At 36.4% G+C, this 17,219-nt stretch overlaps 1 protein-coding gene across 32 annotated transcripts in view; it reads right to left on the bottom strand.

The window, feature by feature from the left end:
• The window catches only part of AHI1 (Abelson helper integration site 1), a 246,470-nt gene that overhangs the window by 158,761 nt on the left and 70,490 nt on the right, over positions 1-17,219 (bottom strand). For all 32 annotated transcript variants that reach the window (XR_007470456.1, XR_007470454.1, XR_007470453.1 and 29 more), the window contains 2 exons: positions 14,360-14,556; positions 10,581-10,607 (listed from right to left, as the gene is read on the bottom strand). Coding sequence is in view for 17 of the 32 variants with exons in the window: in XM_049695198.1 (XP_049551155.1) it covers positions 10,581-10,607; positions 14,360-14,556 (224 nt within the window). In the remaining 15 variants the exon portion in view is untranslated. The remainder of the gene's footprint in view (positions 1-10,580; positions 10,608-14,359; positions 14,557-17,219) is intronic.

Below are 17,219 nucleotides of genomic sequence, written 5' to 3'. Positions count from 1 at the left end.
ACTTAAAAGTCTAATCATTTCAGCTGACTTTATATGCTATATTCACCTGAAGAACTGTTTTTAAAGTTTCAACTTGTGAAGACACTTCAAATGGTTTTAAATGATAACGGAAAAGATATTAATACTGTCTGTATGCGTATGTTAACAAATTTGTCCCACGTCCTCCAGACAACTGTCTATTTTTTGAACTAAATTTGAACAACGCAGATAATACTTTAATTTGAAGACAGTTCAAAACCCTAGACAGTATGTAGGAAATGTTTTGTTGCAAGTTATATGTGTGTTGTAAAAATTAAAATCCCAATATTACAAAACAAGTTAAACAGGAAACTTGAGCCAAAGTGAGATTCAAGTTATCTGAAGTAGGTCTCTTAACATCTCATAATATAAGTTCTAAAAGCAGCTTACATTTCTGTGATATCTAGGTTAGTAAAACCTAAGCAATGAGTTGGCTATGGTGTCATAAAGAGAAATACAACATGTTCTCTAGGCCCCAGATAATTTCCTTGCAAGTTGGGACAGTGAAGTGAGGGATTAGAAAGAAACACTGTTACTATTAAAGAGAAATTTTTACAGTGAGGTAACGTGCTAGAAAATCTCCCCCAAATCAGTTCACCAATGCTGTATTAACTAAACTAGAATTCTAATTGGGATCAGCCATAACAAAGTTTTACTTTGTAATATTTAATCAAGATTTTTTGAACCCTTGATACATATACCAAGGACTGGTGGTTCAAAAAGTACTGATATATTCCTCTGTGAGAAGCTCAGAATTAAGATCTAGTCCTGGTTCAAACCACTTATCCAGCAGTAATATGCCTTAGGGAAAGCCAATTTACCTCGATGCATCTTGCAATAACAAACGTTTACCTCCTTTCTCTCTTAGTATATTTCCTTACTCCAGAGAGAAAATTTGGTGCTGGACCCCCCGAAATCCTCACTTCTAAGAACATACCTCTTGCACCATTCAAGATTAATCCCTCCATCTGTCCCCCTTGGGGATATCCTTAAAACTCTTCCAAATTCTACTTCCAAATTCTCTACTGGCTGTTTGTCTAAAGGCTATAAGCATAAACTTTTCTACTTTACTATAAAAATAGAAAACAAATTCTCACTGTGATTCCATGATTTCCTTATGCTTCACTGAAAGTTAAATTTCTTGAAAAATAGCACATAACTGCTATCCATATACCTCAACCATTCACTTTCAAGCAGCTACAACAAAGCTTTTATCCATCAGAACACTAAAACTGAAGTTAAAGTCATCGTGGACTTCAAATGATCAAATTTAGCGGATTCGTTGAGGCCTCTGAGATAGCTGACATTGTCAGTAACTCTCCTGTTTCTGGGAAACCATTTTTCTGTTGGTGATCCTGCCACTGCCTATGAGTGTTGTTTGCTAGACCCCCTGGGCCCTCTTCTTCCCTCACAACACATGGTTATCCTGGGCAGTAATATTTGTTGTCACTGCCTCATCTGTCTTTTATGCTGATGATTCTTCAATATATTGGGTTGGCCAAAAAGTTCGTTCGGGGTTTTCCGCACGATCTTATGGAAAACCGCGAACTTTTGGCCAACCCAATAAGACTCTTCTGATTGGTAAGTTCAAAACCAAATTAACCTTTCCCCTGCTGTTCACTTCCTCAGGGAAAGATATCACCAGCCCCCCAGCTGCCCCAGCCAGACAGATGGGCATCACCTTGGACTGCTTCCTCTTGCTTCACACAGAGTCACTCATTAAGTCAATCAGGTGCTCTGGCATCAGATGCCCCTCCTCCACAGTTAGTGTTACTGTTGCAATAGTCTCCTGATTTGTTTTCCTATCTCCTGTCTCTTCTCTAATTCTTCTTCTATACTGCTACCAGGATGATTTTTCTAAAATGCTAATTTTATTGAGCAATACTTCTGTTTAAAACCCATCATCAACTGTTCCACTGGATAAAATCCATACTTTTTAGTATGGCATACAAAGCTTTCTATATTATAACAACTACCTAGCTTTCCCACCTTACTGCTCCATCTCCTATGTTCAAGCTACAACAAATTGCATACAGCTCCCCAGACGTGCCAGGTTGTTGCATGTCTCTGTGACTTAGTTCATGCTGTTCCTGTTTCCTGGAATGGGCTTCCTTCCTGGCTCCATCTTCCTTGTGGATACCAACTCCTTCTCCAAGCTTTCCCTCAAGTATTATATCATGTACGAAAAGCCTTTCAGACTCTCCCAATAGAACTTACCTCCCCCTCCTTTGTCTCTCCACTAACCCCACATCTTCTAGTACTATGGCACTGGTAACACTTTAGTACGATTACTTACATTGTTAGTTATCATCCATCAGACTGTAATCTTCTTGAGGGCAAGGAACAGGTTTCATCTACCTTTCTTTAGTAAGTGGCTGGTGTAGCACTAATAAGAACTACACAGAAGCCAAATGCATTAATACATATGAAAACAGTGCATGTTTTAAAACCTTCCCCAAATTTAAGGTGGTATTTGTATTCAAGACTTCTCAAATGTAAGTAACTTTTTGATGATAAGAATTACAGAATAATGGGCTTAAAAGTAAGAAACTCATTAATTTACATGGTTTAATACTCCTATGTAAATCTAGAAACAGGAGTGTGAAATAATAGAAAAGAATATATACATATAGGTCTCTGCCCCCGGTTCCTGGCACAGAGCTCCTGAAACCCTTGTGGTTTCCTAAGTGATAAGAGCACCGGGAGCATCTCTTGTCCTCATATTTTATCTTTGACTCTGGTTCCTGAAGCTGAGCTCCAAAATCTCTTGGAATTTCCTAGGTGATAGGAATGTCTTTTGTTCTAGAGAAGTGACTCTTGGTGGGCTTCTAGATGGGACTGATCACCAGAAAGACCAAGAAATGATGAGAAGCTTAGAATTTTCAGACCCACTCTCCGGGGGGAGAGAGGGGCTGGAAATGGAGTTAATAACTGACCATGCCTACCTGAAGTCACAATAAAAATCCCGACAATATGGGGTTCACAGAGCTTCCAGGATGGTGAGCACAGGGACGTGCTGGGAGAATGTCACACCCAGAGGAGGGCAAGGAAGGACCACGCCCTCTCCCACATGCCTTGCTCTACGCATTTCTTCCACCTGGACGTCCATCCTTTATCATATCATTTTATAATAACCTGAGAGATAGCAAGTAAACTGTTTTCTTGAGTCCTGTGAGCTGCTTCAGCAAATCAATCAAACCCAAGGAGGGGGTGGGTGGAATCTCGATTTATAGCTGATTGGTCAGAAGCACAAGTAACCTGGACTCGCAACTGGCGCTTGAAGGGGGGTGAGTAACCTGGACTCGCAACTGGCGCTTGAAGGGGGGTGCGACTGAGCCTTTAATTTGTAGGATTTGATGCTATCTTCAGGTAGACAGTGTCAGAATTAAGTTGCAGTTCACCCAGCTGGTGTCTCAGAACTGCTTGATGAGGGAAACCCCGCCACCTCTGATGTCAGAAATGTCGGAGTGTGGTAGGAATGTGAGAGTGAGGGAGATGGGAGGAAAACTGGTTTTTCCTAAAACAAGGGTTCTTCCTGTTTTCTAAGATATCCAGTAACAAAAGTCCATAATTTCTTTTCGTGGCCTATTGTAGCTTGTACTACTCCTACAGCCAAGCCAGTCTTCCAAATACCGTCAAAATACTTTTTTTTTAAGAAGTTTTAAAAACTTATTTTCATTGGAGTCTCTAATTTTTTAAACCTTCTTATTTTTCAGTAAATAATATGCTCCAAGATAGTTTAAACTATAATACAGACTATTACTTCACCTTTATAGCATTCTTCAATAAGCTTTAGCTTGGTTACATTTACATTCATTTAGGGTAGATGATATCAATAATTGAAAAAAAAAAGATGAAGTCCCCTGGCTTCCAGAAGCTTACAGAGGCGTGTGGAAATTCAGACGTGTAAAGATTAGAGGTGGGGGGGAAAAAAAAAAAAAAAAAGATTAGAGGTGGAAGCAATACCATGTAAAATTTAAAAAGAAGGAAAGATGGAAGGGAGAGAGGGGAGGAGGGGTAGGGAGAGGGAAGAAAGAAAAGCGTTGTTCCTCCCTGAGGGAATTCATAATTTAAATCTGGAAAAGACAGGCAAAATTAATTACAATTTAAGGCAGAGTAAGCCCAATTATATAACATGCCAGGTATGAATAAATATGTCTGAGAACATGAGAAAAACAGACTAATTCCATTTGTGAGGAATCATACAAAGCTTAATGGAAATAGACTCATACCATTTCTGGTATGCTTCAGTCCACGCCTAAACAAAGGAAAGTGCAAGGAAATCTGTAAATTATAAATTTATGTGCGAGTAGTCCAGGGCTACTGAAATTCAGAGCAATGTAACAGACTTCTAATACCAATTACTATCTCAGAAGTAATCAGATGAGAACTCTTTTATCTTCCCATCATCAAATCTGTATCTGAGCATCTACCCATACTTTCTACCTATTTGCCTATCAGAAAGGATGAAAACGCCCTTCTCTGAAGGCTAGTTTCTCCATTGGTATTCAGGATTACATCCCCTTTCACATTTTCTAGGACTTGAGTCCAGCAATTACCACCTCCATGGGACATTATCAACTTCTCCATCACCACTGAATTATTCCCATCAGCAAATAAATATGCTTTAATATTGTCCATCTAATGTTCCCCTCCAGTTGCTGCTTCTCTGCTCCCCAGTTAAAATGTCTTAAAAGAATGGCCTACACAGTCTCTGCTTTATATTCTCCCATTCTGTCTTCAACACACTTCAACTGTGCTTTTGTCTCAGCCACTTACTGAAACAGCACTCATCTAGGTAACCAGAGGACACCACCATGCCTGTTCTCTGTCCTCATTTTACTCTTTCTCTCAGTAGTATGTGACTGTTTATCACGCCTCTTTCTTAAAATACTTCCTCTGGGATTTTCTGACATACCCTCTCCTGGACCAGGACCTCAGGTATTTAGCTATAATCTCTGCCCAGGTGATCTTACCAAATCTGACAGTTTAGAACAAAAAGGACTTTAGCCCTGACTTCTCCCCTGAGCTTAAGACTCATATATCCAATTGCCTACTTCTCAGCTATAGTCATACTGAAAACTCCACTCCAGTATTCCTCACCTCATTAAAAAGCACTGCTACCATCTACACAGCTGCTGAAAGCAGCAACACAGAAGTTATTTCTAATTTCTTTCTCTTACACCACATCTAATCCATCACCAAGTTTTGTTGAATCTACTTCCAAAATATACCCCAAATCTGTCCATTGCTTGTATTTCCATTATTATCATTGTTAAGCTAATTAATCACGGAGACCATTAGACTGAGGTGGCACTAATGTCAGGGCAGCCTATGACCACAAAATCTAAGCCTGTAAATACTTCAAGGTTGCAAAATTGAAACCTAAGGACAACTAATCACAACAGCCAACTAGGCTTTAAACTATAGCCTATCAATAATTTCCTTGTTTTGCTTCTGCCTTTTCTCTATAGAAGTCTTTCCCCAGCTCCTGTTGGTGAAATGCTTCTAATGATTTCTGGCTTGGCCCTGCCCAATTCGAATCATTTTTTGCTCCAAAAACCCTCTTAAAATGTTTAATATGCCTCAGTTTATCTTTTAATACCATCCTAGTCCAGGCCATGATCTCCTCTTTCTTGAACTGAGAAATCTCCTTTTAAAATCTATTCTCACATTCTCTCTAGTTTAACATCTTAATCACTTGTTTCTCTAATTAAATCAACATCCTAAACTCCTTACAGAAGGATAGCAGAATATGCCACCCCAAAATATGTCTCTTTGGTATAAGGATTACTTTGAGAAACTTTAGACACAGGAGTTCTGAAAACAGAGTGGAAGTTACCCTTTTGTAAGGGAAATATACTGGGCTGGCCAAAAAGTTCTTTCGGGGAACTTCCCTGGGTGCAGTGGTTAAGAATCCGCCTGCCAATGCAGGGGACACGGGTTTGAGCCCTGGTCTGGGAAGATCCCACATGCCACGGAGCAACTAAGCTCGTGTGCCACAACTACTGAGGCTGTGCTCTAGAGCCCGTGAGCCACAACTACTGAGCCCGAATGCCACAACTACTAAAACCCGCACACCTAGAGGCCATGCTCCGCAGCAAGAGAAGCCACTGTAATGTGAAGTCCGCGTACTGCAACGAAGAGTAGCCCCTGCTCGACGCAACTACAGAAAGCCTGTGCACAGCAACAAAGACCCAATGCAGCCAAAAATAAATAAATAAATTTAGTTAGTTGTGTTAAAAAAAAAAAAAATGTTCACTGGCCTTCCTCAAAAAAAAGAAGTTTGTTCAGGTTTTGCCTAAGATGTTATGGAAAAATCTGAACGAACTTTTTGACCAACCCAATACATTAGAAAGGGGATCGACTATACCATGAAAAGAGCTATCATCAGGGACAACTTTTTCACCTGAGAGACTTATCTGCATGGCAGGGTAACCTTGTCTACTAACCAGTTCCTCCTCTCACCTTCCCTTGCATTGCATTCTGCCTCTGAAGCCCCAGATCTCTCCATCCCTTTTCTAGGCTCAGGATGGTATATAAGCCTCAGCTACCTGGCAGCCTTTGGAATACCATAACTCCGTGGAGCTCATGTATGTATGTAATTAAAATTGTATTTTTTCTCCTGTTAATCTGTCTATGCCAACTTAATCCTTAGACTAGCCACAGAAACTAGAAGGTAAAGTTTTTCCTCCCCTACATTACCATGCTTACAAGGCCCTTTAAAAGGCACGCCTGATCTCCTGATTTTCTCTCCAACTTGTCAGGAAACACTGTTCCTCCTTGCTTGCTCACTATCCCACTTAAGCTTAGTGGTGTTCTTTCTGCTCCTCCAGCATGCCAGTTTTATTCCTAGATGAGGACTTCTGCAGGACAGGACTAGCTCCTTGTCAAGTATTTCTCTCAGAGAGGCCTTCCATGATCATCCTTTAGAGTATAACTTCCCCCAGTCATTCTTTGTCCCATGGGCCTATTTTATTTTCTTCACATCACTTCTTGCTGAAATCATCTTATTTCCTTTTTTGTTATTTGTCTCCCTACAAGAGAATGTTCTTATTCACTGTTGTATTCTCCATGTGCGCACATGGCCTCTCTCTCACACACACACACACGCGCACACACACGCGCGCGCACACACGCTTGGTATGCATTCAATAAATATTTGTTTAAAGACTGTTAATGGAAAAAAAAGGAATAAATCTTCAACAATATAAAAATCTAGATGGGATTTAGGGAAGAAAAAACTTAGGTACCTGGTAAAAATTTATTATTCTGGATGTAACAGATGAGAAATGACAAATATATTCTGCTTTTAAGAGTAAAGTCTTTTGACAACAGCGTAAAGACCATTCAATGGGGAAAGAATACTCTTTTCAATAAATGGTGCTGGGACAACTAGACAGCCATATGCAAATGGAATAAAATTAGACCTCTACATCACATCATATTAAAAAAAAACTCAAAATAATCACAGACCTAAATATGAGTTAAAAATATAAAGATCCTAGAAAACAGAGCAGTAAATCTCTGGAACATTGGGTTAGGCAATGGTTTCTTATATATGACATCAAAAGCACAAGTGACAAATGAAAAAAATAGATTAACTTAATTTCATAAAAATTAAAGCCTTTTTGTTTTAAAGAATACCATCAAGAAATTAAAAGGGCAACCCACAAAATGGGATAAAACATTTGCAGATCATCTATCTGACAAGAGACTTGTATCCAGAATATATAAAGAATTCTTAAGGTGAACAATAAAAATAAATAATTCTTTTTTTAAAGAACAGGTAAAGGAGTTGAATAGACACTTCTCCAAGGAAGATATAAAAACAGCGCAACAAAAATACCCAACACCTTTAGTCATTAAGAAAATGCAAGTGAAAATCACAATGAGATGCCACTTCCCACCCACTAGGATGGCTATAAAAAAAAGACAGAAAATAGTAAGTGTTGCCAAGGATGAGGAGGAACTGGAACCACTGCTAGTGGGATTCTAAAATGGTGCAGCCACTTTGGAAAACAGTTTGGTAGTTTCCCAAAATGTTAAACATAGAGTTACCATATGACCCAACAATTCCATTCTTAGATATATACCCCAGAGAAATAAAAACATATGCCCACACAAAAACTTGTACACACATGTTCATAGTAGCATTCTTCTTAATTGCTAAAATGTATAAACAACACAGATGTCTGTAAACTGATGAATGGATAAACAAAATGCAATATATTTATACAATGGAATCTTATTTGACAATAAAAAGTAGTACTCATACATGCTACAAATGGAGGACCCATGAAAACATTATTCTAATCTGCAGAAGCCAGTAACAAACAATCACATATTCTATGATTCCATTTATATAAAATGTCCAGAATAGGCAAATCTATAGAGACAGAGAGTATATTAGTGGTTAGCAGGAGTTTGAGTGTTTTGTGTGTGTGTGTGTGTGTGCGTGTGCATGTCCCTACCCAGAAATGGAGAATGATTGCTAAGAGATACGGGGCTTCTTTTTGGAGGGAATGAAAGAACTCCAGATGGTAGTGATGGTTGCACAACTCTGTGTATATAATAAAAGCCAATAAACTGTACACTTTAAAAGGGTGGATATTATGGTATGTGTATTATATCTCAATAAAACTGTCATAAAAAATAACTAAATACACTAATAGGTTAATCTTTCTAGACCTTGATTAATTTCCAGAAATGTCGTATTTTCAATGACTATGCTACTTTTGTTAAGTACTAGGAATACAAAGATGAATGACATGAACCTCCACCCTCAGGAAGTTTTCAGAATAGCAGAGGACGTTCTCCATAAAGCCTTTTGCCAAATATGTGCAGAACACTTTACTCTTTGGACATTCAGACAGCATTACAAAAGAGGGGTACATAATACATGTGTTAAAATAAAGAGAAATAGCTCTGAACTGCTAATCAAGAGGATAAACTACTTTTTTGACTCCAGTTTTATATTCTATACATACTTAAGAAGATTTAGTAATCTTAGAGCTACAATCATTACACCAATCATTGCTATCAGGAACAAGTTTCCTGAACATCTGCAGCCTAAGTCAGAATATAGCTTGTTCTCCTTTTTCCCCATCTTCCTTCCCCTTGTCTATATTCTATTTCCTGTTGACTTGTGATAATTAGGTAAAAAAGTGATGGGTCCTGACTGATACCGGACAGCTCAGTGATGGGATAAGCCCAGTGTTTTCTGACACATTTCCTCCATAAGATGCCCCATGTGGAACGAGACAATAGCCTACTTACTGCTGTATTCCAAGCACCTGCCACATGGTAGGAGGTGTCTACTGAGTAAAAACAGTATTTCCACTGCACTGACATTATATAAAGCAGTCTCTGAATATACTAATACCACTTTAATTCTTTCCCTTCTGGAGGTCTCACCTTTCACTTTGTGACATATATAATCATATTTGATAAATAAATGGATGTCTAATTATTCAGCTGAATTTTGGGAACAGACAGAAGAAAATAAGAGGGAAGGACGAACATGTGGTGTTATTCCAGCTCTTTTAAATAAAACTTATTTTCTTGACAATTGAGTTAAAGGTTGTACATAAAATAACCTTGCTTGTAGAAGGAAGAAAGCTGTTGTGTTGATAGCATCCCAGATACAATTTAGTTGAAATTGATTAATAATCAAGGGCCTTTTTGTATACCTCCATCTTCAGACCAACTTTGGGGTCTTGGGCACATCACTTAACCTCTCTCAGCCTCAGTTTCCTCTCTTCTAAAATTGGAATAACAATAATATCTAATCTGTCTCTCAGGATTGTTATACAGTTAAATGGGAAAGGAAGTATGAAACACGGTATAAATGATCCAGAGCATTATCAGCACAATATATCACTGCCGTTTACGTGTGGCTTACGTTCATTTCAAGGCTTATACACTTTACTCAGCATTCACCCATTGGAACTGTATTGCTGTCTCTTACCTATAAAGTATCATATAATATTTTTCTCAGAGAAGGAAATGATCTTGCTGGCCCTTTACTGAAAGTATAACCCAATCACTTAATATTTTTAAATCTTCAGAAATATGAAGCTACTTGCTGAATTCTCAGGTGCCAGTATTACGATTCCTTGATAAATCCGAGCTCAAATGCAGAAGATATGTATCAGATGAACTTTGTAAAAGTTCTATTACAACCATGAATGGTACATTTCAATTCTTTGGTGCATCACAATGAAAACTAAAGTTATCTTCCTGGTAATAAAAACCACTCACTCTAGAGACTGTCATACACAGTGAAGTAAGTCAGAAAGAGAAAAACAAATATCGTATATTAACGCATATAGAAACCTAGAAAAATGGTACAGATGAACGGGTTTGCAGGGCAGAAAGAGACGCAGATGTAGAGAACAAACGTATGGACACCAAGGGGGGAAAGTGGGGGAGGGGTGTGGGATGAATTGGGAGATTGGGATTGACATGTATACACTAATATGAATAAAATGGATGACTAATAAGAACTTGCTGTATAAAAAAATAAACAAAATTCTAAAACAACAACAAAAACCACTCACCTTTGCAGCACAGGCTCGTATCACCTCCTAAAAGAAATAGGATAAAATAAGTAAAGAAATACTCATAATTTCATTTAATAAAATATCAACTCTTTTTAACACATTCAGATATTAATCTCTTAATAACCAAAATCAACATTTGGGAGAGTGTTTTTTAATCTATCACCTGCAGGTGTCACTCTGCACTGTTCCAATGAGCTGGAAAGAGTATAAATTAAAGAGACTCAATGACATGATTTTGGTTTGCCAAAGCAAAACGCACTGACAAACAAGACTCTGGAGGGCCCACATGTAACTGCCTCAAGAAAAATTTGCCTCCTCAGTAAACTTCGCATAAACACTAAAATTCTGTACTGGGACACTAACATATCTAAAAGACACACTCTGAACTGCAGTGTATAATTATCTCTATAAATAAGAATACCCATACATATAATTCTCAAATTAATAATTTACTTCGGAGGAAATCTAATAGTAAACACTTCTGAGGAGTAAAGGATATGACTGGAGGAGCTACAAAAGGGGACTGCCTACAACTCATAGGATAAGGCCAAGAAAAAGTCACTTTTGAAAAAGAAATTAGTCAAAGGCAACACAAAATAGATGACTTGTAAATTTGCTGCTAGGGAGACACAAATAATATTCTAGTCCAATTAAGGTTGTTAACCAGCATATATCATCAGCCTAGTACAGCACTAGGAAAAAATGGTAACAATCAATGTGTAGTTTAGATAAAAAGAACTGAAAAAGAAGAGTGTCCTTTTTTTTTAATCTGAAATTTCTAAGGGACATAGACTACATCTAAAGGATATCAGTCATTTCAATCACTAAAAGGAGACAGTAAAACTGACTGTGGGCATGAGATTCTGATTGCCTGGACTGAATCTCAGCTCCAATGTTTCCATCTGTGTGACCTTGGCAATACTGCTTGATCTCTGTAAGCCTCAACATCATCTTCTGTAAAATGGGGATAATACTAGCATCCACATTATAGGATGGTTTTGAGGATTAAATACAGTGAACACGTAAAACACTTAGCACAGTACCAGGAATTCATTATATCAGTTTCTACTCATAATTAAACAGATGTTAATCATCACCAATTATTATACGGTGAAATCTCCTGTGGGGTAGAGAAAATTAATCTTTTTTTTTTCAAAATTGGCATAAAACATTTAAAAACCCATTCAATCCCTATTCCTATGACTCTGCTTAACAATCAGCTCTGTGATCACTGACCCAGATATCACGTTAATTTTTAAAAGGGCAAGTGGTCTTGAGTGCTCAAGCAGCTGGAGAGGTATACCTTCCATTATAAGATGTTTAAGTTTATAAATCAACTTTTTGTGGAACTCTTTACTATTACCAGGTACCCCAGATTCTGAGCAGCTCTGGATACACTAATAAGACCAAATTTCTGGGTTTGAAACCTTAGAAAGAGTTGTGTCACTGCTCTCAAGATACTGTCTACCTGTGAGGTCTTATCTGGATTGCAGAGCCTTTTAGGTATTGCTGCAGTAGTAGCACAAAGTCGGCTCTGTTAAGTACGAAACAGTTAAAAGAGTTTTATTATGAGTAAATGATAAAGCTACCAAGAACAGAAAATTGTCTATTTATGGCATCCTTTTCTCATTCATGAGTAAACACCTATGAAATACCTGAGGAACTGAATTTATTATGCAATTCACACACACACAAATCACACCCTAAACTTGAACTGTATTTTATCAGAAAAGCATTCCTTTTGTGGTTACAAAGAAAGGAGTATCTCCAGGGATACAGTCTTCTACAATATAGAAGTAATATAGTCTTCTCTATTAGACTTCTACATAGAAGACCAGTGACAGAGTCTTTTAGACTAAGTAACAAACCTAACAGGAAAAGGAATTTAGGGTCTACCAAAACACAGCTCAGGAAACAAGAGAAAAGGCATTGTGACAAAAGGTGAGAATCCAGTCAACCTAAATGCTTGCAAAACATAAAAAGAATGGAGCTTCCGTGGGAACAAAGATGACATTTTGTTTTGATTCCCATATATGCTACATACATTCTCAGAGAAAATACACTGCAGATAGCATTTGAAAAAAAAGTTCAGAGAATTCTCTTAACACGGGAAATATATGGTTTTTCAAAAACCACAGCAAATAGACAAAGCTTTCATTTCCAAAGGCAGCCTCAATCTACCACAATCCCAAAGCATAATTTTTAAAAGGAAAAGTTTAGTAAAAGCTAAATAAATCAATGATTCTATGAGAAACAAGTTTTTCTCTTATAATAAATTATCAATTTACTTTCCCCTTGCCTTTGGTTTCATATCTTAAAAAATATTTTTCTGATTTTATTTTTCTTTTACATCTACTTTCCTTTCATTTATCTGAGGATGACAGCTATAAAAAATGATGCAGGAGAAAAGCTACAAGCCCAAGGTGATTCCAGGCTGTTAAGTTTCACAGTGTAAAGACTGACATATTGTAGGAAACTTGTGTTTATATATCTATCTGTGAGTTGCTCTTTAGTCTATAGATGAAATCATCTTGCAATGCAAGGCTTTAGACATGGGCCATTTTTTTTTCCTAGCGAATAAATATTTTTCTCTAATTTTTAGAACTCCATTTATCTATTCATACTTCCTTTTAAAATCTGGAACACATTCATTATTCAATTATTTTAAAATGTTAAAATATAAAGTCTTACAACACTGAAATATTAATTTATAGTCATATTATTCTAAAATTTATACTGATAAATATAAAAAAATTTCCCCCATATTCCAACTAAAGCTGAACCCGTTGTCTGAGTGATCTGCACTCTTGTATACCCCACACTCTCTAACTTTCTAAAGAAAGGAAAGGAGAGAGGAAGAAAGTACAGTCAGAACTAAAAGATGTCTCACTGTAGTTCCTCCTATGTTGGGTTTAAAACCGGTCAGTATCCCTATCAAAGGAGGAGGGGGAAGGATGATATTTATTAAATGCCAGGCACTGTGTCACAAGGGGGAACACAACAAGCCCGCAAAGTCCCTCTCTTCAAGGTGCTCAGGCTAATTCTCACTAAAAGAACTATTAGGGTCAAAGAGCCTAAGTATTTTTAAGGATGTTCAAGCTTCTCAATACATTTTACCACTTATCTTTGAGAAACACTGTATAGTAATTTACCACCAACAGAATACCACACGACTTTTAACCAAGCATCCTCCTCCTGATTTTCATCATCTATTTTCCAGTTTTACAGGCAATATCTGGTTTCTGTGGCACTACTTTTCTCTGAAGTGAGACAGAACTTTAAAATACGCTTATGAGACATTTGTACCTACTCTTTTTGAAAGTACATGTTTATTTCTTTTATCCATTTCTTTGTTGAAGTCTCACTATTTTCTTTATTTTTTAGTTCTTGCATATTAAGAAGGCTGTTCCATTTATATATTTTGTGTAGACATTTTCCCAGGTTGGTATTTGCTGTGTGTGCGTGTCTGCATGTTGTATATATGCATATACACACATATACACACATATAGTTTAAAATAGAGAAACAAGTCCTGGGCTGATCTTTACAGAGATATCAAGTCAGAAAAGTCTAATAGATTATCCTAAGTTCAGTTTGTTTACTGCAGTTAAGTGATTTTAGAACAAGTACCAGAAAGGAACTATAAAAGTATAAGAAAGCCTAGTTTTAAGTAACTACTTCGTTCAGTTAATATTTATTGGCATGGCAATGGAAAACAGAACTGAAATGGTTTTAAAGTTTCCAACTTCTCAACTGCATAAAATAAGTAAACATACTGTGACAGAATCAATCCTCTGTTTCACTTGCTGCATCTTCACTGAAGAATTTTCAGTGTGGACATAGTCATCAATCTGAAAAGAGCCCTGATGAGGCAGTCTAGGGCAGATGCATAAAGCGTCTTGATTTTGGTGTATTCCAGGTAATGGAAAGGTTCCATTGTAGCGTTTGAACATTTCAGCCTCCTGCTGGGCAACTGGAAAAATTAGTCCATAATTAGTTCAAATCATCACAGCAAAAGCATAATGAAATAATTAAGCCATGAAATTGTAGCATTAAAGGAATGATCAGAAAGTACATAATACATTTTAAATCCTGGGTGATAATAATGCAACATGATGAACAAAATGTGAAATTATTAAATACTGTAAACCATAAAAAAGGAAATATAATAATTTCATAGATAACTTCATGTCAGGTAGTATAATTGAGCCTTGAAGGCCATGCAGTATCTTAGTCTGGTAAACATAACAAATTGGAAGGGGACTCTAACTTTGAAGAGATGCATACAGAAAACACAATATAAAAAATCAAAGGCATAATATAATAAAGAAAACACAAAAACAATAATTATTCACAAACCCATTTCCTTAAAACAACTGTTTTCATATCTTCATACCTCTATCTTTATTCATATATACATTTTATGTAAGATATCATAGTGTAAACACAATTGAACAGTTTTTCAATTTAAATGTAAGTTTTTGCATATTTCTACAACTATGTAATTACCATTTATAAACGCTTTACAATGTCTCATCTAAGGAAGCGCCATAGTTTATTTATGTATTCTCCTATTGCTAAATATTTACAATGCTTTCTGTTTTCCCTCATTATAGGCTATGCGTAAGTACTTTCGTAATTTATTTTTTATAAGAATCCTTTCTTTGGATTTAATACCCCAGAGTGGAATAGATGGCTCAAAGGGTGAATGTTTTTGATGATGATGATGACAACGACAACAAGGGTATTAGCACCTGTATTGTACTTTATGATGTTTAGGATGCTTTCACATACATTATCTCATTTGATCATTTAAATAAATGAATTTGAAAATTTTTAAATGCCTGTAAGTACAAAGGAGAACAAATAAAAAGTAATCATTTAAAATAGTATTTTCTTGATTATACAATTATATAATTTAAAAATCCATAAAAGAAAAAACTGACAATTTTGGACTTCATAAAAATTTCAAACGTCTGTTCTTTCAAACTCTTAAGACAATTAGAAGAAAAGCCAAAGGCTGGGAGAAATATTTGCAAATCATATACCTAATAGAGCATCACTTGTATATAAGAAACCTAACTCTCAAAATTCAATAATCAGAAAGCAAACAAGCCAGTTTTACAAATGGGCAAGAGATCTGAACACATGATTCAGTGAAGAAGATACATGGATGGTAAATAAGCACATGAAAAGGTGCTTAACATCATTAGTCATTAACGATAAGCAAATTAAAAGCACAATGAAATAGCACAGCATACCTATTACAAGGGCTAAAATTTAAAAGACTGGCCATTTCAAATTTAGCAAGGATACGGAGATACTGAAATACAGACTAGTGGTGGGAAGGTTAAGCAGCACAACCACTTTAGAAAACAGTCTGGAAGCTTCTTAAACATATGTCTGCGCTGGGATCCAGCTCTTCTATTTTTAGGTATTTATTCAAGAGAAATAAAAGCATATGTTTATACAAACACTTGTAAATGAATATTCACAGCATCTTTATTTGTAATAGCTAAAAACTGGATAAAACCCAAATGCCCATCAACAGGTGAATGGAAAAACAAACTGTGATATATCAATACAATAAAATAATACTCAGAAATAAAAAGGAACTATTGATAAACTTGAAAACACAGATTAACTTCAAAGTAATTATGAGTGAAAGAAGACAGATCAAAAAAAGTACGTGGTATATACTGTTGCACTCATATACAATTCTAGGGAATGAAAATTAATTAATTCATAGTGTTTGTCTGGCAGGAGGGGGAGGTAGGGACAGATGACCAAGGAGCACAAAGTAACTCTGGGGGATGATGGATGTGTTCATTATCTTGACTGAGGTGATAGTCTCACAAGTATATAAATATGTCTTATCAGGGTGTACAGTTAAAATATATGCAGTTTATTATATGTCAATTATACCTCAATAAAACTGCTCACAAAAAAGTGATAGGAGTTAATATTCAAAGAGTCCCCATAAAATCAATTAAAAATGAATAATCCAACAGAAAAATGGGCAAATGACCATTACAGAAAATTCACAAAAAGGAGAACTATATATTCAACTTCACTACTAATTAAGGAAGAAATAAGAGGAAAAAGGCAAATTAGAAAGTGATGTTTCTTTTATTGCTTGTTCAACTATCCCACTGTACCTCAAGATATTTGTTCCCACGGAACAAACTGAGTAAGTGTAGCCAGATGTGTACTGAAGTGTTCCTTAAAATACTGAAAAACATATAATAGTGGAACTATGCAACAACAGTAGTTTAAATTATGGTGTATTCATTTAAAGAAAGAGAATTCAGCCACTAAAATTATGTACAGATGTATAATTATCATGTTAGAAAATTGTTCATAATATATTATTAATTGGAAGAAAAACATTTATAAAGCAATAAAATGAATATACAAAATGATGATCACTTTCTTTTTTAGTTACCAACCTTGGTTTCATGAAGCATGAATTTGAAAGAGCGCCTACAAAAAAATTTAGGTCTCTGATCTTTATATTCATGTACTACTTCATTCACATGTTCTAAGTGAAGAACAGCTCAATGATAACTGGGGCTCTCTCCCTGCAGACCTTGATGGTGGTAAGAACCAGGGGATGTAATTGAGGGAGAAGACCTG

The sequence above is a fragment of the Orcinus orca genome, chromosome 12, assembly GCF_937001465.1.
Source record: "Orcinus orca chromosome 12, mOrcOrc1.1, whole genome shotgun sequence".
NCBI lineage: Eukaryota > Metazoa > Chordata > Mammalia > Artiodactyla > Delphinidae > Orcinus > Orcinus orca.
This window is presented reverse-complemented; position numbering and strand designations above follow the sequence as displayed.